General features: G+C 58.2%; 1 protein-coding gene across 4 annotated transcripts in view; it reads left to right on the top strand.

Moving 5' to 3' along the window:
* The window catches only part of RPTOR (regulatory associated protein of MTOR complex 1), a 307,301-nt gene that overhangs the window by 192,692 nt on the left and 88,596 nt on the right, over positions 1-26,013 (top strand). For all 4 annotated transcript variants that reach the window (XM_045085733.1, XM_045085736.1, XM_045085734.1 and 1 more), the window contains 3 exons: positions 8,767-8,867; positions 9,406-9,550; positions 22,554-22,629. In XM_045085733.1, coding sequence (XP_044941668.1) covers positions 8,767-8,867; positions 9,406-9,550; positions 22,554-22,629 — 322 coding nt within the window. The remainder of the gene's footprint in view (positions 1-8,766; positions 8,868-9,405; positions 9,551-22,553; positions 22,630-26,013) is intronic.

The raw sequence follows: 26,013 nt of genomic DNA, 5'->3' as shown, positions 1-26,013 counted from the left end.
GTCACTGCTGCACGGACCCTCTGCCCGTCTCCTTCCCTTAGTAGTTGCTTTTCCGGGTTTCAGGCTCGGTTCAGTGTCGCAGCACGTGTCTGCTCCTTCTGATCCAACGCTGCCAACTGGAAGTGGAAGGTGCGGGGTTCGGACGCGTTGGGCTGTGAGGTTTGGGTTACTTCCAGTTCATCCTTGGGGCCCCAGCTCAGTGCCTCGGGGGTTCTGCCAGCGCTCCGCCTCCTCTCGGCCCTCAACCCCCGTGTCTGCGCTCCAGCCGCACGGGCACCACACTCTGCTCGGCGGCCTGCCCCTCCCTTCGTGCAGCTTTGGGATCGCCAGATGCCTCAGAGAGAGAGCCCCAAATGCCAGTGGATGCCTTGGGGTCCCCTCTCCAGTCTTGACCCCATGATTCCCCGCAGGCTTGCCAGTCTTCCATTGCCTTCAGGAAGCCTCCCCGCCGTACGTGTGCAGCCTCGCTAGTTCTCAGCAGGGGACATGAGTCGTCTAACCTGCCATTGCCAGTGAGGGAGCTCATGACGCCCGAACCCAAGGCAGTGAATGGAGCCGCACTCCCCAGGGTTTGCAGATGTGCTCTAGGGCGTGGCTGACTCCTCCGCTCTTTGGGCAGCACCACGGTGGCCGTGCAGCTGACCCTCTGGGTCCGTGTGGAGACCGGCCGCTCTGCGTCCCGCTTTCTGTGTTTCCACAAGAGAGGTTCACTTCCCAGCCAGGCTTCCTTCCCGCGTCCCATCACTGTCCTTCCTTCCGCCGGCGCAGACGCCGTCCTGCAGCCCGGGAGAAAGGTCCTGACGGCAGAACAGCAGACACGCGGACTGGTCCCAGGGATCATGTGCAAAACGGCAGGCTTCGTGCACATGAGTGGGTCACTTGGAGTCTGCAAATGGCACTTTATAAAGAAATCAGGTGACCTTAGAGAGTTGAATTGGACCCAGTTCTAAGTACGGAGAGTCTGGAGAAGAGTATTGTAGACATGTGGCTTGATCTGGTTCAGGAGGTGACACCCTCCTGAACGCGTGCAGAAACCTCACGCGTGCCGTCCGGAGCAGTGGTTCCCAGTCTCCACTCCATGGGGCGCTTTGTCCCCGCTCAGTTGTGCTTTTGTAATGGTTGAGGCTGAGTACATGTGGACCTTGTACGGGTGTGACTTTGTTTTCCACAAGCCCTCAGTGACTGAGGAAAGCCTCATGCACAGGACAGGACACACACCCTCGGGGCCTCCCCTCCCGCGGCCGCACTGGCCGGGAGCCACTGCTTTATGGGTGCGCCTCTTGTCCCCCCAAATACCCGGCCACAGAGTGCCAACCTGATATTCCAAAGAGAAGCTGTTGGGCTCCTGGCCCCGTGTTCCTAGTCTTGGAGCATTTCTACACAACACATCCCTGTGGGAAAATGATCCAGCCCAAGGCTCTCTACGCCGCCGTGTTCGTGAGGCTGTTTAAAGCAGAAAACATAGAGGTTCATCCTTTATTTTAGTTGAATGTGAGATGATAGAAATTTATAAGATAACACAGTTTTTAAATCTCTCGCTGTAGCCTTCCTCTTACTAAAGAAGAAGAAAGGTTGATTTTTCCTCATTACGCAAGTGGCCTGTGTTCAGCACAGATCTGCCATTAGACACGGAGAGGCGAGGAGAACTTAAATCATTTAGAAAATCCACCACACTGAGACCCTCACTGCTAGGACTGCTGCACACTTGCCCTTCCAAGCCTTTTTTCTCAGTATTTTTGTGCGTGTTTTTAACAGAAATGTAGCAGCCCCATACATAGGGTTCCTTCTCTGTGTTCAGAATACTTGATTCTGCGCGTGAAGGACGGTCACCAGGATGTGCCCAGTGGCTCTTAAATGAAGGAATTGGGGATGATGTGTGTTATCTTCATATCACCTGAGTATTCTTAGCGAGTATCATTTCCTCGGAAACCATGGTTTTTTACCTCACATCTTATTTACACGAACTTGCGATCGCACAGGAGGAATCATTCCTTCGCTCATCAAATATGGATGGAGCACCTGTTAGACGCTAGCGGCTGGTGCTGAGCCCGGGCTGAGATGGTGAAGCCGCGCTCCCACGGCTCCTGCCCGGTTGTGGACAGGCTGGGTGGCGCGTCTGTGTCTGGCAGAGGCCTCTGTGGAGTTCCGTGGGAGGCTCTGCAGCAGCCCCCAGGCCTGGGGTCCCTAGGACGGGCGGAGCCCCCAGGGATGCTGTATGCGAGCAGGCCGACTGGAGGACTGCTCCGGGCTCCCGATGCCCGGAGAGGAGGGGGAATGGTCCGCTCGGGCGTGGGGGCTCCTGGACCTTTTGAAAACAGCAAGTTCCATGAGGCTGGAATGTGGCATATTTAGTGAAAGAGAAAGTGCAGGAGAAACAGAAAGTAGCCCAAGAAGCACAGATCACACCAGACACAACATCTCCTGCAGGCCTCTGTGCTGGCTGGGGAACGCAGGTTTGGGGCAGTGACTTCGGAGCGGCAGGGAAAGAAGCCGACCGTGACTTCTTCACGGCGCAGACCAGCCCCATGCTGGCTGTGGAGCACGGGTCACCCTGTGCAGGCACCACGGACTGGAGGAGACCGCGCCACAGCTGGGAGACCCCGTCCTGAAAGCTGCGATGGGCCTGGGTGCCCAGTGCCACCCTCCTCCCTACCCAGCAGCCAGGCCGTCTGGAGGGGGAGGGGCGGCTCCGTGTCAGCCGCACAGCCGGCGAGGACCTCAGAGCCGTGGTGTAAAGAGGGGGTGACCTGGCTCACCTCTGTGGGTGGCTGGGGCCATGCTGAGCGCTCGCACGTGGCCTACGGCTGCAGGTGATGGGTCTATAGCAAGGAAGCTGTGACCCGGTTCCGGCAGCGACGAGCGTGCGTGCTGCGACGGTGACTCGGTCAGGAGAACAGAGGGGACCGGCCGGCGGAGCGCCAGAGGACGGGAGCGGACATGCAGGGCATCGCCGAGGTCCGGCTGAAAGGCTGCCCTGGGCAAGAGCGTCTTCGCGGACAGTGAGGTCGGAGCTTTGCTTGTAAAGACGGAGCCAGAAGCAGCGCAAGGGGGGCGGGGAGGCCCCTCCACGTGGGCCGCGGCGCGCCCGAGCAGGCGGGAGGGGCCGAGTTTGTCGGCAGCGCCGTGACAGACCTGCCCGGAGGGACGGCGGAGCAGAGTTGCAGAGTTTAGTGTCAAGCTGGCGATGATCCGTGGTGTGAAGCCACGTGGGAAACGTTCCACGTGACTTCCCTGGCGGTGGTTTGGCCCTTGCTCCCCCGCAGCCTCACAGAGGCCGTCTCGGGGGGCCGGGGCAGCAGGAGGCCGGGGAGCAGCCGGCCCCCCTCACATAGCCCGAGGGGCTCTGCTTTCCTCTGTTCCGCCTGAGCTCTGTGGAAGGAGAGGTAGCTGCCCCGTGGCTGAAAACCGTGCAGCAGCAGCAGAGAAGCTGGCGGGGTGCTGGCCACGGGGGTGCGGAGGGCCGTTACCCCACATGGTCCAAGCCATGGCAGACGGGCCTGGGTCCAGAAAGTCGCTCGGCAGCAGAGGCGGATGGAAGCCAGAAACGGGAGCTGTCCCCACTTGGGAGCTGGAGAGCGGGTGAGCCGTGTCTCTGAGGCTTCGAGCTTTGGTGGAAGAAAAGCCACGAGGCCTCTGAGGTGGGGACGAGATCCAGGGAGCGACGGGGTCGTGACGGCAGGGAGCTGTGAAGATAGGTGAGTGAGGTTAGGGAAGCAGGCAGACGGACAGACACCAGCACCGGGACAGGCTGCCCATGGTGATTGGTAGGTTTTGTGGGCTAAGGATTCTTACATTTTCTTGTTTCCTGTGGACAGCAGAAGGGCCCTGCAGGTGTTGGGCAGAGACAGCTGGGAATGGAGGCCGAGACACTGGGGAGGACAGGGCGAGTGGGGAAGGGCCACGGTGCGGGCAGCGTGCTCACCCCCTCGGCAGGACAGTCCTTGGGGGCAATCAGGAGAGCCTGAGAACACAGCCCGTGCCATCTCTGCCAGGTCGGGCTGGCTGGAAGATGATGGCCGGGTTGGAGCTGGCCGTGTCAGAGGCTAAGTCACACGTATCCAGTGTGGGACCATTTGCACAGATGGTGGACGGTAGGAAGACTGGTGTCGGAGAGGGAGAGCGTGGTCCCAAAAGGAGGGCACGGTCTGACATTCCAGAGTTGGCCTCACCCTTCCAGGCCTCCTAAAAATTAGAGTGTGGACACCAAGGTACAGTTACCATATACCAAGCTGGGGGCTTGGAGCTTGCTGGTGACGACCTGGGTATGCTGATCCCGGAGCATCGTTTCTGGCAAGAATCAGAGAGCTGTGCGTGAGCCCAGCTGTGGGGGACGTGGATGCTGGTGACTGCAGGGGTGCAGGGAGGGCCGTGCACTCTGCAGGGATGCGGCTGCTCTGTCTCCTTCGGAAGAGCCGTCTGTCTTATTTTCGTCCCTGCTGTGCACATAAGGTCAGGCTCCATGACCCAGAGTGGAAGGTTGCCAGGAGTTCCCCGGACACAGCACAGCTGGGACCGCAGGCTTTCCTCATCTCTCAGTTCAGTCATCTGTTTGTAAACTGTGGCTTTTTATGCTTTTCTTACAACAGTTAGTCCTTGATTAACACTGTAGGTTTCAATCATCACCACCATGATGATTAAGGAGACTCTTTGGGGGTGATGAAATGTGGTCCTGGGTCTGACCTTCCGTGGCCCTGTGCCCACCGCCCTTGACCCAGATGGCCTCCAGAGTGCGCTGGTTTGTTTTTGGTTTTGTTTTTTTAAAGATTTGATTTATTTATTTGACAAGACAGATCACAAGTAGGCAGAGAGGCAGGCAGGGAGAGAGGAGGAAGCAGGCTCCCTGCAGAGCAGAGAGCCCGATGCGGGGCTCAATCCCAGAACTCTGGGATCATGACCTGAGCCGAAGGCAGAGGCTTTAACCCACTGAGCCCCCCAGGCCCCCCTGCGCACTGGGCTTTGACGTTGCTCACTACGCTCTGATACAGAAAGGAAAACAGAAGCAAACAGTTCCAGGAGTGATTTAATGCTAAGTGACACGACGCGCAAGGGGACTTGACTCAGTCTGACTCTGCCATCCCAAGTGTGTGCCCACACCTGCCGCGTGCAGAAGGCGCTTCTCAGACACGTGGGTGGACGGGTCAGTTTGCGAGAACCCTGCGTCTGTCTGAGACCATCGGCAGACGAGTATGTCTCTGGTTTCACGAGCTTAGAGAGATTAGTGGGGTTCAGTGGATGGGCATGGGGGCGCACACTCACCTGCTGGGGACGGTCACAAGCTGCAGATTTTTTTTAAACACCTGAGTGCGCACTGACCCTAGCCTGAGAAGGACTGGCCTCTGTTGGTCCCACTGGCTTGGCCGCCCGCCCACCGAGACAGGGATCTCAGCAGCTCCGTGCCGCTGGGAGTGTATCATCCCTTTACCCACAGGATCCAGCTGGTGCCAGGTCACCTCGTCTCGATTCAGGACGACCCGGCTCATGTCAGTGACGCGCTTGGTTGGGGTCTGGAGATAGACCTTGGTCACACTCTTGCACGAGTGCCGTCCTGTCACCACTAGCTGCCCGATCCCCTGGCCTGAGCACCGGGGGCCCAGGGGGCGAGGCAAGGGGATGGGGCTTTGGCTTGCTCCCCGTTGCGCAAGTAGGGTGCACACTGTACCTGCTGCACGCAGGAGACAGGAGGAACCTCCCCACGGTGGTATCTTGGGGGGTTGTCTTCTGATCTCCCGCCTGCACAGCCCGTGTGCTGATGACTGTGGGATCTGTCTTGCCTCCTTACTTAATGCTTTGAAGCATGCGTTTTCCCATATCCTTGAAATATTCATAAGCCACAGTCTGCTAGCTCCTAGTAATTTCACGCGGTTGTTTTGTAGTTTACTTATTCATTTCTCTCGTTTTGGTAACGTTTCTAGCTTCTGACTTTTCACCCTGTAAATAAAACCCTCTATGTCTCACGGGCCCATTCCTTGTGTCCAGTTTCGGGCTCGTTTCTGGAAGCAGGCTTGCTGCGGTGGTTTTAGTAGGTTGGGCCGGTCCAGACGGGCGGTGCTCGCTCCATGCCCAGAGCGTCGTCCGAGGCCCAGCATGTCCCTGACTCGTGCTGTCCCGTGGGGTCCGGTTTTTCTTCTCCTGTGCCGATTTGTCGTCCGAAGTGGGGGTGGAGGCAAGCAGCGCTTCCCTTAGGCCACCCAGCCGAGAGGCCTGCGCACACGACCTGGCCCAGCCTCCCACGGGCCCACCTCTGGGCTTTTAGTCCAGTGAAGAGGCTGCGCCCACCACGGCACAGGAATTCCAAACCTGCTCTCTAGTGTGCACAGGGTCGTCTCGGACCGTGAACAGATTACTGTTGGTGTGTAGTCGAGAGCTTGGCCGGCACAGAGAGAACGCCTGTACCGTTCCCGGCAGGAGCGTCATTGTTTGGGGCGGGGGACGGCCACACGCGGGCATCTCAGGGTGGGTCCCGCTCCCCCGGAGAGGCCGACCGTGTGAGTTCAGTTTAGGGCTGGAGTATGTCGTCTGTCCGCCCCGAGGCTGCGATTCGGCTCGCGGGCAGCCAGGCAGCCAACCAGGGCTCCGAGGTGGCCACCAAGGCCCTGGGGCTCCTCCCGACCCGAGCTGACAGAGTGCTGCGCGCCCGGTCACGTGTGGGTGCTGGAGGGGACATGGAAGCCGCACCTTCTATACCTCTCCCGGACTCTGCCCCGCGCATCCCTCTCCGCGCTGGCTCTGATGGCTCTTTGTAGTTCTCTCTAGTGAGCCTTAACCACGAACGTCACCGCTTTCACTGAGTTCCGAGAGTCCTTCCTGGCCTTGGGGACCCGTGGCACTTGCAGCAGGTGGCCGAGGTGGGGACGGGCCCTCCACCTCGCAGTCTGGCGACCTCTGAATAATGGGCGGAGAGAAGCCGTGACGAGACCTGAGGGCCACCGTTGTCTCCGTCCTTGCTCTTCGCACACGTCCGCTGGTCCTGACGGCGGCCCCAGCCTCGGGATGCGGCCCTGCCGGCGCACCGCCTTGTCGCCCCGAGCCACCGTGCAGAGGCCAGCGGAGCTGCAGCGAGAGTCCTCGCGCACAAGCCAGGCAGCGTCACTGCGGAGCGTCATGGCTGGTGAGCCTACAGATGTGTCGTGTGCAAGGGTTTCGGTGCACGCGTTCCTCCTCCGCACATGCAGGACCAAGCCCCAGGCTAACGGGTCGGGGCTCCCTGCCTGCCCTCTGGCTCTCTCAAAGGCCCCTCCTCCCCATCAGCCCCTCTTTCTCCCTCTCCTCCCATCCCCCACTCTGTCTAAAATAAATAAAATCTCATAAAAAAACATTATTTCCTTTTGTCCCCACCACACTCTCTCTCCCTAAAAGCAAAACTGCTTTCGGGGCTCCTGGGTGGCTCAGTGAGTTAAAGCGTCTGCCTTCGGCTCAGGTCATGATCCATGGTCCTGGGATCGAGCCCCGCATCGGGCTCCCTGCTTAACAGGGGCCTGCCTCCCCCCACACTCTGCCTGCCTCTCTGCCTGCTTGTGATTATTCTCTCTCTGTCAAATAAATAAATAAAATCTTTAAAAACAAAAACAAAAACCAACCTTCCTTTCTAAGTCAGCCATGCCAGAGCCAGTAGCTTGACTGTGTTTGCAAAAGCCTTTCAGTTCCGACACACTGGAGTCTCCCTGTGGACACACGATTTTTTTTCATTTGGGAAATGGTTTTCAAGAGTCCAGGCTATTGGAGCAGTGATGCGGTTTTCGGATGTCTTGCCGGCCTCCTTTGTTCCTTGTGTCCTGTCACCAAGGCCACTTGAGGAAATCGGGAGCATCGCTTGTTCCTGAAGGAAGAGGCAGTTGGTGGGAGGAAGGCGCTCGCTGCCGTCCCGTGAGGACGCTCGCGCTGCCCGTCGCTGAGGCCACTTGGGCGTCGTTCATGCCAAGACGTGGGGCCACCAAGCGGCTACTGTGATGGAAATTCCTAGTCTGTTCACTCTTACGAAGAGCAGGGGTCACACTTCAGTCTCTGAGCCGGATTGCTGTGAACGTTTACCTTTTGGGAGAAAACCCAGACGAGCTTCCTGTCGGATCTAATTAAACGCGTCACACACGGAGCCGGGGCCGCCGCTCGGCAGACACAAGCCCACGTCCGGGCTCTGCCCGACTCGGTCTCCCTCTGGGAGTGACCGGCCTGTGCTGCAGCGTCTCCTCAGTGAGGCCCTCCGTCACCCCGCCTGTCGCGGGTGCCCTGGACCCCGCCCCGTGGGTCTTGTCCCCGCGCGGTCACAGCTGTGCCTGTTGAATGGCTTCCCGTCTGTCCTCCCCGGCGGACTGAGGCGTCCCCCTGTCCCCCCGCGACCTCCCAGCGCCAGAATAGCGCTTGGCCGCAGTCGGGGCTCTGGTATACGATGAGTGAATGGAAGGCGAGTTGACCCCAGAGGACGAGCCCTCCTTCCCGGCGGCCGGGTTGAAAGTGCTTCCGCAGCCTGGAGCCACAGGCCTGGGCCGGGCTCCTCTGTACAGACGCCAGGGGCTGCCCTGTGGGCCCGTCCACGGCCCGTGGCTTGTACGCGGAGGCTGCCGGAGTGGTGTGTGCAGCCGCTGGGTCCGTGCCCTGCATCGGGGGCGCCCGAGAGGAGGGAGGGGAGGCTGGAGGCCGCTCTCCCAGCGTGGCGAGCCTCGCCTGCCTCTCCCAGCCGGTGGTCCCCGCCGCTTTCCTTCCCCCGTGTCCTCTCTCCAGCCCTCCGCCGCAGCCAGGGAGTCACTAACGGAAGCGCCCCGTGTCTCCTAGGATTCCCGGCCGGCTGAACGACCGGAGGACGCCCCTGGGAGAACTGAACTGGATCTTCACGGCCATCACGGACACCATCGCATGGAACGTTCTCCCTCGGGGTGAGGCGGCCCGGCCGGCCAGCTTGGGGCGGGGGCGGGGGCGGGCTCGCAGTCGGGAGGCGCCTACCCTTGCGATGAGCTGGGAGGTCTTGTCAGTGAGGAAAGCTGAGGGGCAGGAGTAGAAGGAGGAGGAGGCAAGAGCCCCCAGAGGTTTCCATGGTCTCACCGCGGGTTGGGGACCATGAGCAGCAGCGGACACTAAGCCCCACGTGAGCTTTCGCTCTGACATCAGGGTGTTCGTTTCTAGGTGAACTCAGGACTCACTTTTCTTCATAAAAATTGGCACATTCCAGGTTTTTTAAAACCAGATTTCTTAAAAGCTGCTACTCTAAGACTTGTATTTTTTCATTAGTGACTGGCTGGCATTTGGTGTTTGTGCTTGAGTGTGTGTGTGTGTGTGTGTGTGTGACCCGTGGGAGATGTGCCTGTTACTCCCAACTTGCTTGTAAAAAATTCTGATGGAGGTAAATGTATGTGTTTGTCTTAAATGCTGGACATGAATCACTGAAATACCTTTTTCTGTTTTATCTGCCCTCAGATCTCTTCCAAAAGCTCTTCAGACAGGACCTGCTGGTGGCTAGTCTGTTTCGAAATTTTCTCCTGGCAGAAAGGATCATGAGGTCCTATAACTGCACCCCAGTCAGCAGCCCACGCCTGCCCCCTACTTACATGCACGCCATGTGGTAAGTGTCCCAGCCGGGCCATGCCCGACGGCGTGACGTTCTCTGAGTGGCTTGGTTTCTGTCTGTATCTATGGCAGGACGAGTTTCATGGAGTTACAGGAAATAAACAGGACTTGCCACCAGCCTAGAGACCAAGGTGGTGCTGACGAGTAGGTGAAGGCCTACGTAAAGGTCTCTGCACACGGGACGTGTGAGTCTCCTCCCGGAGCACAGGTGCCTTGGTGGGTCTTTGAAGATGGAGCAGGACCACACATCCAGACGTAACCCATCCCATGATCCGGGCCGGAGAGGCTGGCCCGTGAGCCAGTGACCTTGCAGGGACCAGTGCAGGGAGGGGCGACTGCCGACGGGGCTCTGAAGCGTCAGAGGGCTCCACCAGACTGAGACCGTGGGGTCTGTGACCAGTTCGTGTGTGTGCGCATGTCACGGGAGCACACACGTGTGTGTACTCATGCACACGTGCGCACGGGAGAGGTTGTCAGGACCGTTGGTCATACTTTCCCCCAAATGGGGCTGTTGCTGCTTGAGCCGCTAGGACAGTAGTAACAAGGGTACCATCGTGAACTGTCTTTAACTCCCGTGTTGTACCAGAAGGCATCGGTTCCCTCTGTGTCCTGGCTTCTGTCCCATGGGCAGAGTCAGGGGCAGTATGGACACGGGGTGACCGCAGAGGAGTGGGTCCGAGCTTTGTCCGCCTGTGGGGAAACCCTAGTGTAGACACTTAGAAACAGCAGGTCACTTGTGCTGTGTTTTCACGGCCAGACTTATTTCCACTGGTGATTTTTTTTTTAAATATGTGCACGACCGCTTTCCCCGGCACTGAAAACCCAGAGAACCAGGGACAGGTTTGTAGACTCACTGTCCTCATCCACTGAAGAGAAATCAGGAAGGAATATTCTGGTCTGTGGGGGGAATCGGGGCATGCTGTGCTGGGCACAGCAGCAGACTGTTCACGGAGAGCCGGAACACGCCTCATCTGCGCCTGCTTCCGGAGTAGCCGCGGGGAGCGCAGGCCGGGTCAGAGTCGCTGCATGGAAGGAGGTCACGTGTGCGCACAGAATGGCGAGCTGCCCTGTGGGTCGGGATTGGGAGAGTGTTCGAAACCCATCCTGGTACTTAGCCTGAATCATTAGAGTGAAGACCGATGTTTCTGGAAGTTTGGATCCTCAAACAAGCCTTCTCCATTAGGAAAAGTGGTGTCTTAAAGCCTGTCTCTTTCTTCTGAACCAGGTTTTAATAAAACATCTATTATTAAGAAAAGGGAAGAAAGGGGAAAAAAATCACATGGGGTCAGTGCCTTGTGTGGTCTTGGGAGGAAAACTGGGTAAGCTGCAGGAATGGGCACCACACCAGCTGCCTGGGATGCAGCTTCCAGGCCGCAGGGCCCCACTGGCCAAGCGGTTTCCTCGCGAGACGGAGACTTGAGTGGGCACAAGGCACCGGCGGTCGGGGACGTGGCCTGCACCCTCTTGCCCTCTTCTACCCCAGCCCAGCACAGCTCCGGCAGAGCCTGTTCCTGTTAGCCTACTTTCCTCTGGCTGCAGAAGCACGTCCTGGAAGACAGGCTCAGTGGCTCGGAGTAAAAACCACGTGGTGCTGGAGAAGACGCCAGAGACCAGGACCAGAGCAGCGAGCAGCTACGACACATGGGGCCGGAGCGCCGGCAGCTGGGGCAGGAGGCGGGTGCAGACGGCCGGCCTCCCGCGTCTTCCCCGGCTCCTTTCCGCAGGATGGGCCTCTTACAGTGTTTCTGAACGCTGGAGTTTGTGTACGAACTGCTTAAGGTCCAGAAGCTAGACGTGACAACAGCACCTCATGAGCCCGCCATCACTTAAGGACACCTTTTCTTGCTGGCTCTGAAGGCTGGGAATGGGGCCCTCTCTCCTGCGAAGGTCGCTCCTGTGAGTCTCGTGAAGCCAATCTGCGTGTGTATTTGCGCGTCGTGCACAGAAACGAATGACACAGCGGTCCACAGAGGCCCTGGTGAGCGTGGGGAGAGCCTCGCAGTATTGAGGCAGGTGGAATGGCTGGCGGCTGTCTGCGTATACCGGGCTGGCCTCCCTTCGCACCTCAGGGCCCCTCTGCAGCTAGAACACACCCTGAAGACAGGTGTCACCTGCTCAGTCAGCCTCCACGGGCCCCCGTCGTGCAGAGCGCCATCGGGCCTGCCGCCCCACTCCCCGACGGTGGATTCCAGCCGTGGCAGGTTGGACTCGTCCCGGAGCTGGCCCGTGGCACCAGGCACTGTCGAGGAGGCTTGACCCGACCCGGCACGGGAGGCCGCAGGGTTGGGCGGAGAGGAAGGTCGACCAGCAGTTCGGTCCCGGCGGCCCCGTTCATCCAAGCCTCACCCCATGCAGCTCTGACGGTGGAGTGACCCTTCAGAACAGCTCCCCTGAGGGGGCCAGGCTGCTGTGTCGGCTCTAGCTATCTTACGGGCTTCCTGTCACTGCAAGGGACCTTTCCGAGGGGCAGAAGCGTGAAGTGGAATTGGGTCTCCTTGAGGCGTCCAGCTTCCTGGCTCCTCTCCAGCCTGTTTCCTTGAAGCACATTTTCTTCCTCATCCAGAAAAGTGAGCCTCTTTCCAGCTGCTTCTATGGAGCTTGTCACCAGACCCTCAGGTCCATTACTGGGAGCGAAGGGCAGTCCAGCCCCCAGGTGCTGGGAGTGAATTTTGTTCCCGTAGAAGTGGACGTAGACGTCAGACTGTGACGGTGCCATCCCAGGGCTCCCAGGCTCAGACAGATGTCACTCTGCGGCCTTGCGATTGTCCCCTCAGAGGAGTCCTTCCAGCAGGAGAAGCGGGAGGGGCTGGGGACACACCTCCACTCCCAGCCCCCGCTTTACTCTCCAGCCTGTTCTGCTGTGCATTATGGTCTTTCCATAATGTAGTTTGAGGAACATTTTGAAGGAAAGGTTTAAGGTAAAATCTCGGGGAGGACAAGTGTAGGCACTCCTTGGCAGCCACCGTAGACATGAGGGTCGGCCTGCCTGTCTCCAGCAGCTCTGGGCCCTGGGGTGGCGGAGCCTGTGGATCGGCGGGGACTGGTGGTTTTGGTTTTACCTTCATGGCCCAAGGAACTTATGTGCTTTAGACTTTCTTTTTCCTTCTCTTTTTGAACCTGAACCTTAAGCGTATGTGTCGTGTGCTATTCCGGTGTTTCACATGAAAGCCAAGAAGCCATTTTGTCAGCTCTCCACCTGGTGGGAAGGGACAGGTGAGGCGTCTGTGGTTCGCACTGAACCCAGGCTTAGTCCGGGAAGCGCGGCTGGAAGCCAGACGCCCTCTGCTGCAGTGCAGAGGAACAGGGAAACCAGCCGACAAACCAAATGAACGTCACGAGAAACGCTGGCTGTTTCCCTGACAGATGCATTCTTCTGTCAGCAGCAGAAATCCTGCGGTCTGTGGAAGGATCGGGAGTATACGTTACCTGTCGCGGAACAACCGCATTTCCACACATTGAGTGGCTTGGAGCACACGTGCTTATGTGTCTGTAGGGCGGGGGACTGGTCTGCTGGGGGTCTCACCAGGCTGCAAGGACCCACAGGCCCTGCCACATGAGGTCCCCCAGGCACCTCAAGCCTCCTCAGCCAGCAAGGGCACGACAGTCCACACGGTGTGACACAGCAGCAGGGACAGCGTTGCCTTGGCCGAATTCTGTTGGAAGTCAGTTCCAGGTCCGTGCGAGGGCCCCCCGGGAGGCAGGCATCCCCTGGCCGCCGTCAGAGCCTGTACTAGGAGCAGCGTCTTGCTGAAGGCAGACAGCTGGAAAGTCCACGGGGATTATGCGCGGAAGGCAGGGTGTGGGCGGGTGAGAAGACGGTGTGCCGCGGTCTTTACTGAGGCAGAGGCACAAACAAGCCACAGCACATGATCAAAAGGTGCCGAATACAGAAATAATCACACCAGTAACTTACTCAGTACGTCCTGTGGGTCACGTGTTGTAAATGCTTTCCACGCGCTGAGTCGTGCCCATCGCGACAGGGGTCATTGCCAACAGCCCCACTCTGCAGGTGAGCACGGGAGGCACAGGCAGGGGAGCGAGTGGCCGGACGGCAGGGCCCGGCCACGACAGGCAGCACAGCCCCTGACAGCTGTGTGTGGCCTCGTCAGGACGTATGTGTCCACGTACACAGGCTTCAGGACGTCGGATGGGACATGGGTAGACCCCGGGTCACGGCATCTCCATCATCTGCCAGGAAGCTCGTACGGCACCTGGGAGTGCGTGTTGATTAGACACTGTGCTGGGGGAGTGGCCCTGCGCCCCGCCGGGTGAGGCGGGGTGGCGCGGCCTGGATTCCCCTGGAAGGACCTTGTTGCCCATGTCCCTCCTATAGCCCAGGTTCAGCTCCGTCCCCTCCCGTGTTGGCATGCAGCCAGCCTCAGCTGTGGGGACAGAGCCCTGGGCCTCTCTCTCCAGCGGGACGTTGGAAGCGGCCGGGCGTCAGCAAGCATTCTGGAGTCTGCCTTGTCCTGCTGTGTCCCACCGGTGGACGCTGTGGAACAGCCCCACCCTGCCCCCCCACCCTCGGTCGTGGCCTGGCTGGCCTCGGGTGCCCAGGGCCCAGCCCCTGCCTCCACCATCTGCCTTACGCCCTCCAGTCCCCGCTCAGGAGGGTGATTCGGCAGGTGCTGAGGAGAAACCAAGGAACATGAGACACTGAGAAATTTTGATAAAGCCGTTTGTCAGCATTTTATTTTACTTTTTTTTTTTTTAAAGATTTTATTTATTTATTTGACAGACAGAGATCACAAGTAGGCAGAGAGGCAGGCAGAGAGGGGGGGGGGCAGGCTTCCTGCGGAGCAGAGAGCCCGATGTGGGGCTCGATCCCAGGACCCTGAGATCATGACCCGAGCCGAAGGCAGCATCCCAAACCACTGAGCCACACAGGTGCCCCTTATTTTACTTTTTTTTAAATTTTATTTATTTATTGGAGGGGGGGGAGTGAGCACAGGCAGGCAGAGAGGCAGGCAGAGGCAGAGGGAGAAGCAGGTTCCCTGCTGAGCAAGGAGCCCGATGCGGGACTCGATCCCAGGATGCTGGCATCATGACCTGAGCCGAAGGCAGCTGCTTAACCCACTGAGCCACCCAGGCGTCCCCGTTTGTCAGCATTTTAGCTGTGGAAGGGAGAATTGGGCCTCAACCTCGTACCTGACAGAGCAGGGGTGTGGTGAACGTACGTGTACTTGAAAGGTTGTAAGCAGACTTGATGTTGTGTTTGTGAGGATGCCTTAGCCCGAGCAGATGTGTAAGTGACAAGAGCAGCCCCCAAGCTGTAGCGACAGCAGAGTCCCAGCCACATGACAGATGTTCTGCGCAGGGAGACGGGGAGCAGAGCAGCGACCCAGGGCGAGGGACCTGGGCCCCTGCGCTGTGGAGCAAAAGGCAGGCTCTCCATTTTAGAAGTCAGCAGATAGTGATTTTGTAATTTTAAGTCTGCATGTAGATTTCTTTTAAGCTTTTGAGACACCAAAAGCTATTTTTTAACAATTGAGTCATTATGATTAAGATGTTATTTGTCAAAATACAAAACTAGAGACAGAAGAAATTGTTGAGCATTTCTTTACACAAAACAGGTATGACTGGTAAACTCCCGTAAGGTTTGGTGCCAGGACTTAGTCTCACTGGATACGTTTCAAATGTTGTGACAAGAGCTCATTAAAATTCCAAGTTGGAAATCATTCGCACACGTTCGACTCTGTCCCGAGTTTGTACAGCAGATAGAATTGTCCTTGGAACAGCCCGCCGTGGGGAGGCCTTGTGCCCCTGCAAAGCTCAGGGCAGTGGGTGGCCTCCTAGAGGTCATAAAAAGCCACTCTAGAAAGTATGAAATAATGCTCGGAATAATGCCCGGACACCTACTGAATGTCAGGCCCTGGGACTGGCCTGGGAAACACCTGCCCGGCCTCCCTCCTCCTGGAGCTTGGACACAGCCAAGGAGCACTCGTAAAGAAAAGCCTACTGTGGAGGGATGGGCCCTGGTCAGAAGGGGGTTGGGGGCTTGTTGACCCTAGGCCCTTAGCAGAACCTGGGAGGCTCCCGGTACCGGAGCAAGACAGCCTGCTGGGCGGCAGCTTCCCCACAAAGCTTCCGGTCTGGTCGCAGCAGCCCTGCCCGGGAACACTCAGTCCTGACTCACCTCCCTGGGCTTGTAGACGTCCTAACCTGGCCAAGCAGCCCATGTCCAGCGCAAGCATAAGTGTCCTGTCTGAGCCCAAGGAGGCACAGGTGGGCCAAGCCCTGCGGCACGCCGGGTCTAGATATGGGGACACCGAAATAATAAAAAATGAGGTGTCGCCCCAGAGGGACGGCAGCCTGGAGAAGGGGTAGTTACACCACATGTTCACGGCGAGGAAAGAGCGCCCACGGCTCACTGAACCAGAGGATCCCGGAGGATGTGATACTGGGCCAGGTCCTGCAGGCGAGAGGAGGGGCGTGGTCGGGAGAGCGGAGAAGTGGAACCCCGGAGCAGGGCGCAGGCGTATGTCTGTGGTTGGAACCGTGGAGAAGGAGCCTCGTGTGCTGGTGGCCAGCAGTGCGGGCCAGGAGCCAGCGGGGGGAGGGGGGCCGTGGCTGCAGAAGGCCTCAGAAGCAGCTGGGATTGAGTTCTGTGTTGGGCTGCAGTCCCCGTGGTGGCTGTGTGGCTCCATGTGCAGAGCCAGATTTCGGGGTGTTTTATCTGCTGAGATGGATGGGGCCTGGTGACCAATTACATCCAGGGTACGAAGGACAGGCAGGACCAGGGGACCTTGCGAGGACTCTGCCTGGAGCGCTGCTCAGAACCACCTTCAACAGCTTGCGCACTGGCGGTGGGTGGGCCTGGAATGGGCCCCGGATGGACCTGCCAGCGTGCATCCAGCAACCCCTGGAAGTGTGAAGGTTCAGGGCAGTCGACAGACATGTAGGTGACCATGTGCATGGTGGCTGTTTATGGAGCACCTACTAAGCGCCAGACCCTTTACCGGGCACTTAGCGTGCATTGTCTTACTAATCCTTGCCACAGCCTGGTGACCTACACTCTTCTCAGCTCAGTGCGTAAGGGAACAGGCTTGGAAGGCGGGTGTGGTGTGTCAGAGGCATTGTCCTTTCCTGGCCAAGAGGGAAGAGTTGGCATCCCCGAATTTGGGCCCCACCGTGAGTGCGGGTGGTGGAACAGGAAGCCACAGCGCCGGCAGTGCAGGACAGGTCGGAAGGGACTGTGGGTGAGTGACCCGTCGGGCCCTGTCGAGAGATGGGACGTGGCCTCCCCGGGCTGGGGTCAGGCTCTCGCACAGGCCCTCACTTCAGCAGCACACACACGGCCTCCGGGTCAGTTGGACTGGCATGGCACTGCACAGGGTCCTGGGGTGCCAGCTGCCACCTGTGGGAGGAGACCACCGTCAGGGGCACAGACCACAAAAGGACAGCTTTTTGGGAAATGTGCCATGGAGCGCAGAGTGGCCTGACCCCTGGAAGCACATTGTCTGTCTGGGCAGAACTCAGGGGCAGTGAGCCACGAAGGGCTTCAGGCAGCAGGAGTGTCCTTGTGTCCAGTCGGCTCTGGTGGCAGACCCTGTAAGGGTCTCCGTCGGTCCTGTGGGAGCACCGATGAGGGCGCGGGGGGGTGGGGGGCAGAGGCCCAGGAGGGCCACTGCCCGTGCCAGGTGCTGACCTCCGCTCCAGTGCCACTCCTGATGGCGGTCGGCGCCCACAGTAAATTTTTAAAGAGCAGTCAGAAATTTATATTTTCACTTACAACTTCCTTATTTTAAAATGTAGATAGCCTGGGTGGCTCAGTCGGTTCAGTGTACAGCTCCTGATTTCGGCTCAGGTCACAATCTCAGGGTCATAGGATCGAGCCCCGTGGGGGCTCTGCGCTCAGCAGGGAGCCTGCTTGGGATTTTCTCTTCCTCTCCCTGCCCCCATGCACGTGCACATGCCTTCCTCTCTCAAATAAAGGAACCCTAAATGTGAACGTACACACGTGCAGTGATCGCCAATACAGGACTTTCAGAAACCTTCTGGAGGTGCAAACCAAACCCATGGGGGCCCTACTGCAGCCTGCTGGGGACACTGCAGGGGCTGTGACCACAGACACCCTTGGGGTGGAGGTAGGAATTCAGGGCCCCGGTGTTCCCTGGTTCCCTGAAGCCTGGTAGCCATCAGCAGGGAGGCGTATGTGGGGCTGCCTCCTGCCCACGTCTTGGCGTGGTGGCTTGGGCTCTCCTTCTGGGGCCTGTCCTGCTTCACTGTGCACATCCAATTGGGATCTGTTTTTTAAAAGGCTTGATACCATGTCTTCCTACTCTGATACACTGAGAAATCCCATGTAAGTAAAACTACAGGCTTCCCCTCCAGACATCAGTGGTGATGGGATTCCAAGGAGGAAGAGCATGTCTGTGTAACTCACGTTTTGTCTGGAAGGGGTTTTCTGACGACGGTGCCAGCCTGATTCTGTAGCTAGAAAGTAAACATCAGTCAGTCCCGTTACATGGTGAAAATTTTACCATTAACTGACTTGGATCAGGAGCTGAATGTGAAATCAGGCTCTAGATTTCAAGGAGATGCTCATAGGAACACGATGAAGCAGTAATGGCCAGAAACGTCATCTGGTTGATCAGCTGCCCTTGGTGTCGCTGTGGCAGTGCAGGCCCCCCGGGCTTCGGCATCTGTGCCAAGGCAGCACCGTGGTCCTGGCTCCTGGACGAGCAGCCAGCCTGCTGGCGACCCACCATGCCGGTGCCCCCACAGCTGCTTCCTAAATCGCCGCCACCACAGCACGTGGAGGCATGGGCGTTTCCAGCCAGGGCAAGTCCCGTGGGCGCACAGAGAATTAGTGGTAGATAGACCCACCACCACCCGCATTAGGAGTGATCCCAGTTTCTAAAATGCTTGTCCCAAGTTCTCTGTCCAAAGTGACTGGAGTCCTAGTCCCTTGTACTGACCGGCTTTCGTGTCCGCCTGTGGCTTTCCCATGGGGCCACCTTGGACAAGCCTTGCTCTCCGTTCACACCCAGGGGCGGCGAGAAGACCCACACAGAGGGTCTTTGCTTCCCGGGGGCGCATCCATGGTGACAGTCTCGGTCCCACACACACTCATCCACATGCTGAAAATATGGTGAGCACACAGGCAGGAAGAGAGCAGAAGGTCAGGCTTGCTTGTTGCCCCGCTTTGTGGGTTGCCGGCCCCGGACGTTGGGTGTGAGCCCTGTTTGGCTCGGTTCCTGCATTTGCTAAGATGGTTTCTAAGTAGGCGCTGCTTCCCGGACTGCCCTGGTCCTCCAACTGAATTTAGCTGGAAGACCTCAAGTTCTGCCATGCTGCCTCGTTGTAGGTCTCAGGAGGAGGAAACCGCCTGAGAAGGTGATCATCTCTCTTCCTTTATGAAATCTAAGTCAGAGGTCAGAAATACAGGGCGTACATACCAGGCCCGGCAACGATGTGGGGCTGCAGCCTCGCCCCTGCTGATACAGAACGCTGACTCAGCCACTGTCCCCCCGCCGCTTCCCTTGCCCCTGCCACGGATAGAGCTGGTGGTTGCCGCGCAGGTTAGTCGGCAGCACAGAGCCCCGTGGCTTCGTGCGAACAAGAGTCTCTTTCTCTTTCAGTGCAACCTGAGTATGAGTCTCTGGGCCCCGGGCCTCCGGCCGCCTCGCAGTGGCTAGCCCCACGGGCAGTGCTCATTTCTGCTGTCGCCTGGTGGCTGGGAACGCAGCAAATGTCCAGCTCACACTCCTGTCCACACAGAACGTGGAGGAACAGGTGGAATGGCCAGGTGCAGAGGTGGGAGAGCGTGAGGCCCGGACGCTGAGGGCCTGCTCAGGTTCTGCCGAGGTGACTGGGTGCTCACTGCTCACGGGGGTTACAGCAGAGCGGGTTCGGAGACAGAACGCGGAAAAGCAGTGCCCCTCGCTCTTTCTCCCCCTCCTTGTAAACAGCCAGAGTGTGCACATTTCCAGTGAGCCCCGAGCCGAGCTCCCTCGGCTGTCGGAGAGAGCATGAGGAATGGGTATCGTGCCGTCTAGTGGCCGCTGTCCTTGGGTGCTGATGGAGAGGTCGCACTGTGAGCTGCGGGAGGAAGGGAACAAGCCGAGCCGAAATTGAGGCTAAGCAAAAGTAATCTGCATTTGCACTTGGCTTCAGGCAGGGGTGCTGGTGGCGGGTGCTCGGCGCTGGCGCCTGTGCAGTCTTCGATGTGAAGCCGTCAGGGACGCATCCTCCTTACTTTCGATTTCTGCAGGTCCTCACAGCCCGCCGCTCTCCACAGTAAAACCTGTGCTTTCTGTCCCCATTGAGGGCGCCTCTCCCGCAGAGCCATCGTGCAGATGGAGGCCGCGTGCTCTTGGAAGGCGCCCCCGCCAGCCCCCTCCTTGGGCGGCTGCCATCCGAGGCCCGTTTCCTGAAAACCCGAGCTCTTGCCTGCACGGCACGTTTTCCGGGCAGTGACTCATCGAGCAGCCCACAGCGCAGGGAGCCTCTGCTCCGCACCGCTCGGATCGGATCAGCTGGCCAGGCTGTCGCTGCACCCCTCCCGCCGCAGTGCAGCCCCTTCACGGGCTGTAGGAGGTGCGAACGCAGACACCCTCCCAGGTTGGCGCTTGCTGGGGCGCCAGAGCGGGCGGAGCCCAGCAGCCCACCGCCAGGGCCTCAGACTTCCCAGGACTGATGTTCCCACTCTCCCTGAGTGAGAACCCGAATTAAGACTCCGGGTTCATTTTGATCTTACCCTAGAAAATACAGCCGATTTTAGGCAAATGATGAGATGCTGGCGGAGAGCACCAGTCTTGTGCTGCTGGGCTTTCGTGGAGCTCAGTTCTCCTGAGCAGGCCCTTTCCCCTCATAAGTGGCAGGAGCCAGAGGCCTGAAGAGGATCACCGGCCTGCAGCAGCTCCATGTGCTCTGGCCATCACCTTTGACCGTCAGGTGTCCCTAGGTCTTCAGTGTTCTCCTGAGTGCTGCCATGTTCAGCACCATGGGCCAAGTCCCTTTTCTCTTGCACTCAGACAGCTGTGCCCACCTGTCCATGGCCCAGAACAGCTTCTCTGCCTTGCTCCCAGCGAGCTCAGTGGCTCCCCTGTCCCAGGACTCCCAACCATGTTCACATCCCCCAGAGTCCCTGTAACAAAGGAAACGTCCTGGGCTGCTTGATGACTCAGTCCCTGAGGGAGGGACCAGCCCTCGCCTCTGGAGCTGTCAGGCCAGCCGGAGCTGATGCAGAGCAAGAGCAGGCTCTCGGGGAGGACTGGCGCCCCCGTCGGCCCTGATGGGGCTCCATGGGCTTTCACTCTTTGGAGGGACTGGGGGAAGGGGGGCATCAGGAGACTGCCTGGCGGCCTCTCCCAGTGCAGCCTGGATCCCCCAATATTCTGTCCAGAACACCCAGCCGGGACCGTGGACAGCTGCCAGCGACACCCAGCCAGGACCACGGACAGCTGCCAGGGAGAGGAACGCATTTTCCCTGCCGGCTGCTGCTTGCCTCTCGGTCTTGCGGAGCTGGGGCTGCGAGGACATGTCCCCTGCTCTCCCCTCCACCAGGGTCTGTTCACAGGCGCACCCACGGCCGCTGTAGCTGACTGCCGGGGCCCGGAGCCAGGCTTCGCGGCCAGTGCCCTGAACGTCCCCCCCACGCCCAGCGTGTGCACACTTCCACCCACCTCTTGACGTTCAGTTTTTATTAAAGTCCAGGATGTTGGTAGAGTTTCATTGCAGTAGTTGACTCTGCTTCTGTGTGACGAAGAGCCGGTATCTCCCTCCTTGCTGCGGAAGAACCGCGTCGCCTGCAGCCTGGGTACTTACCATCCGGGAACCAGTTTTCGCCTGTTCTTTGAGGCACTTTTGATTACGCGCTGATTGCCTCTTAATTAGGTTGGTGGGGGAAGGGCGCACTTGTTCAGAGGGTCTGGGCAGGACAGCTGGACTGCATTCCATGTATTCCAGTAATGACAGAGAGCCCCGTAGGCTTTCGTTTGTCTTCCACGTTTCCTGTGTTTCTGGCTGTTGACATTTTTCATTCCCGGTGTGGTCATCTCCGGGGATGTGGAGAAACGGAGCCACTTGTCACATAATCCCGCCTCTCGGGAACTTCCCTGGGAGGAGAGGTGGCCGTGCTGAAAGCCAGACCCATGCGCTGATCCCCATTTTGTCTCCATGAGCAAGGGAAGGGGCAGAGTAGGGGCAAAGGAACCGCCGTGTCCACGACTTCCATCTGTGGCTGTAAAGAAAGGGAGGCGATCATTGCATCAGTTTAGAACTAACATTGAATGCCGTGAGCGTTCCCCTCCCATCAGTGCCCCCGCCAGCATGCCTGCTACCCCAGGTCTCCCAGGCACCCTGCAAGCGGGCACGATTGTTACCCCTTACAGATGGGGAAATGGACTCCGGGGAGCCAGACCCCAGAGCCAGGCCAGCAGGTGCACTCGCCATTTTGTACATGTTAGGAGCCGGGTCCTGATGCCTTGAGAAGGTGGAGGCGAGGTGGCCAGGGTCACACATGGGAGAGACTTGCCGTCCCCTCAAACAAGTCTGCCTGCCGCATCCCTGAGTGGCGCGTGCTGGCAGAGGTCTCGGGCTCTGTGCTGGGGAGGGTGGGGGCACAGGCCAGTCCTGACTCTGGGCAGGACAGGGCGCTGCGCAGGATGGGGGTCCACAGACAGACCCGCCTTTTCCTGGTGCCATACTGGCCATTCCTGATGAAGCACGTGGAGTGTTTGTGTGTGCTACTGCCACTGTCCACCAGCGATGCCACGGCTGCTCTGTGGGTGTGGACAGGCTATCACAATCCAGTGTGGGGCTGAAACTACAGTGCAGAGTGAGGCGAGCTCCTTTATTATTCCCAAGCTCTTGTGCAAATTTGAAGAGGAACAATGTTAACAAACAGAGTAGCTGTAGCTGTAGCTGTAGCGGGCTGCCAGACGTCTTCCTGCTTCTCCTGAAGACCCATGGCCATGGCTGTGCCCAGACTCAGCCGGGGCCCCTCCCGGAGAAGCAGTCGGTGAGCTGGGTGTCCCTCTGTTCTCTCGCAGGCAAGCCTGGGACCTCGCTGTCGACATCTGCCTCTCGCAGCTGCCCACCATCATTGAGGAAGGCACCGCATTTCGGGTGAGTCCTACAAAGGGCATCTTGTGGTCCACCGGGGGGTAGGGGGGCTCCGTCCCTGGGCACCTGGTCCGCAGAACCCCCAGATGCTACGTTGTCAGATTTCCTTCGCCTGCCTGGGAAAAGGTGCAGTTAGCAGAAATTTGAAAGATTACATCAACCAGGGGTTCAAGAGTTTGAATGGCAGGCTCCCAAGAGATGTCATCGTTTAAGATGATGTTCTTGTCAGTCTGCTTTCCTTACCGCACGCTCCCTGACCCTGGGTTCCAGGCTGTGCCTTTTAACTGGAATGGATGATGGTTTTCCCTAGACTCCTGACCGGAGCCTGAGGGTGTAAAGCTCAGCCCTGCAGGAACATCTGGTCCCCAGGCCACCCAGTCAGGGGACTGACTCACCAGGGGTCGCACAGCCCCTCACCAAGAGCCCCCCCTTGCCCCGAGGTCTGCGCGGCCTCTGTGTCTTCATTCAGGACTCACGAATGGAGTCTGAGCACGTGTGCCCCAGACCCAGCCGCCCCCTCGAGAGCCCTGAGGAAGGAGGAGGGTCACTCACATCTGTGCACATGCTTCCTCTGACCCCCAAGGGTCAGGGAGGCTCCCAGGTTTGGGAGGGCCAGGGCAGCGGAGTGAAGTGGCCTAGGCCGTGGAGGGTTGGGCAGAGGGTCGGAGCCGCTGGCCTTCTCTCCCACACCTTCGTCTCTGACCCCGCCCAAGACTACCGGGGCAAGCTGGCTGCCTGGTGCCTCAGTTTCCTCGTGTTCCAGGGGAGTCGGGCCGGTGTGCCAGTGATGGGGCACAGGAGGGCTAAAGGAGTTGATGCAGGCCGAGTGCTCACATCAGGCGTGGGGGGTGCACGTATGTGTGCGCATGTGTGAAGTGTGTCTGTGTGGGGTGTCTGTGTACACGTGTGTGCGCGTGCGTGCGTATCTGTGTGGGACGCATGTGGACAGGTAACTGCTCAGATGATCCCGATGCCCCCAGTGGGGACGATGAGCTAAGGGGCCTCCCTCTCTTTCTCCTGTCTCCTCCTCCGTGTTCCTTGGCATTTCTCACATTTCACATTCTGGAAACTTGCAGAGAGGACCGCACAGTGGGCACCTGTGTGCCCGCCGCCCGGCCCTGCCATCGACAGATGCGGCACTTGCTAGAGCACATCCATCCCTCCCTCCAGCTGCCTTTTTGGTTTTGTTGGTTTGTTTGTTTATTTCTTTTTTTTTTTTAATATTTTATTTATTTAACAGAGAGAGAGAGACAGAGAGAGATCACAAGTAGGCAGAGAGGCAGGCCGAGAGAGAGGGGGAAGCAGGCTCCCCGCTGAGCAGAGAGCCCGATGCGGGACTCGATCCCAGGACCCTGAGATTATGACCCGAGCCGAAGGCAGAGGTTTTACCCACTGAGCCACCCCGGCGCCCCTGGTTTGTTTGTTTCTTTAACGTGCTCACAAGTTACGCCGCAGACTGCCCGGCATTTTAAACCCTGAAGAGGGAGCTGGCAGAGCCTTCACCCGACCCGCACCAGTTTGCTTGGCGTCCGCTGAGGGTGCCCTTCCCGCTGGAGCTAAGCTCTGAGACGGGGATCAGGCTGGAGCAGTCGCGGGACACCGTGGGGACAGTGGAGGCCACCGCAGCTGGGTGGCCCTCCCCAGTGCCTCAGCTCACCAGTGGAGGTCAGGGCCTGTCACTGCAAGCACGTTTGGAAAACCTGATTTGCTTTTGGCTTTTTCTACGGTGTATGGTTTTACTTTGCACCCTTCGGGGGTCAGAGTTACACACTGGCGTGGCGAATGGCACAGGCTCCGTAGCAAACGGCACAGGCTCCGTATTGTTACCCTCCGCTCCAGCGCCAGGTGTGTCTCCGAGGAACTCGCTACCTTGTTTCTAATCTTCTGGAACTTTCCCCCAAATTGTGACTGGGGCGGGGATGATGGAGACCTCGTGCTAGCGTTGTTATTTTGTTTTCACTTTTTCGGGAGCAGAACATACATAGAGAAAATTGCACACCATAAATGTGCAGCTTGAGGAGTTTTTATCAGATGAACACACTTGAGTAACCAGGCACCCAAATCAGGCGGCCACTTGTTAGAAGCCCCCAGAAGCCCCTTCCTGCTGCTTCCACTGCTTTCCCCGAGGAACTACTTTCTTGTCTGCTTCTGTGCACTTGGATACGTCTGACTGCTTTCACTGGACAGTACGTCTGCCCCCATGGCGGCAGCTCTCACCGCGGCGTGGGGCTCTCCAGAGGCCACGTGCCCCCCTCTGGCCAGAAGACACTGCGTCACCAGCTTGCCGTCCTCACAGGTGGTGCCGGCTGGGCCAAGCCGAGTCACTGGAGCCCGAGGCAAAGGAGAAATCAGTAATTCTGAGGCTGTTTTCATTTGAAATTTTGATATTTTGTTCATTATGGGTTTTCACTTTTTAAAAAATATTGCCTTCAAGTGTTTTTTTAGTCTCAATTACTGAGTTTTTTGGTGCCCCCTCAAATTTTGTTCTTGAGGTGAATGCTTCCCTTCCTGCAGCCTGGCCCAGCCTTGCCCGGGCGCGGCTCATTTCTCCTTAGTTAATTAATTTCTTATGAGGGAGTGACATTCCCGGTCGCCAGACACGCGTGCGGCCGGCTTCAGTACGTGCCGGCAGACGGCGTTCCGAAGTGCCTGGATCCGTTCACCTGCAGCTCGTGGTGTGTCGGTCACCCGACATCCTCATCAAGACTCGACGTGTTCTACCCTTTTCTCCCGTTTGGCCGTTCCGGCTTCCTGGGAGGAGGCGTCCCCCCGAGGTTGCATCTTGTATCTCCCTGACGGTCAGCCCTGTCGGGCGCCGTTTTGCATTCTCATTGGCCATTGCAATATCCTCTTCTGTGAACTGCCTGATCAAGTCTTTTGATTTTTCCTTTACGTTCGGTGTTGCCTACTGACTTGTAGTGACTGCGTGTATCTCCCGAATACAAAGCCCTTATCACTCATGGTGAATGTGTTTCCTTTATTTTTTTTAACTTGTCTGTATTTTCACTTCTTCCGTGTTTTTTTTTCCTTGAACAGAAGCTTCTTGTTTTAACACAATCCCATTTGCCAGTTTTTCCCTCTTGCTTAAGACTTTCGGCTTCCTGTTTAAGGCATGTTGACTTTGAGATGAACACCCTGAGACGGTGTTCTCCTCTCTTTGTCTTCTGGAGGCTGGATTGTTTTATTTTACCCTCAGACCTGCAGTTCTTCTGGGATTTACTCGTGTGGATGGCGTGAGGTAGGGCTCGAGGTGCGCATTCCCACACACAGATGTTCTGTTTGCCTGGTGCGGTTTACCTTGAATCAGGTCTTCGTGAGGGCGCTTCTGGGTTCTCTGCTCTGCCCCGTGGGTCACTTTGTCCTTGCACAGGTATTGAGTGTGCTCGA

The sequence above is a fragment of the Mustela putorius genome, unplaced genomic scaffold (genome assembly GCF_011764305.1).
Source record: "Mustela putorius furo isolate JIRA1106 unplaced genomic scaffold, ASM1176430v1.1 tig00000873_pilon_pilon_pilon, whole genome shotgun sequence".
In the NCBI taxonomy this organism is placed as follows: Eukaryota; Metazoa; Chordata; class Mammalia; order Carnivora; family Mustelidae; genus Mustela; species Mustela putorius.
The sequence above is the reverse complement of the archived record's forward strand: the minus strand, read 5'-3'. Positions and strand labels throughout refer to the sequence as shown.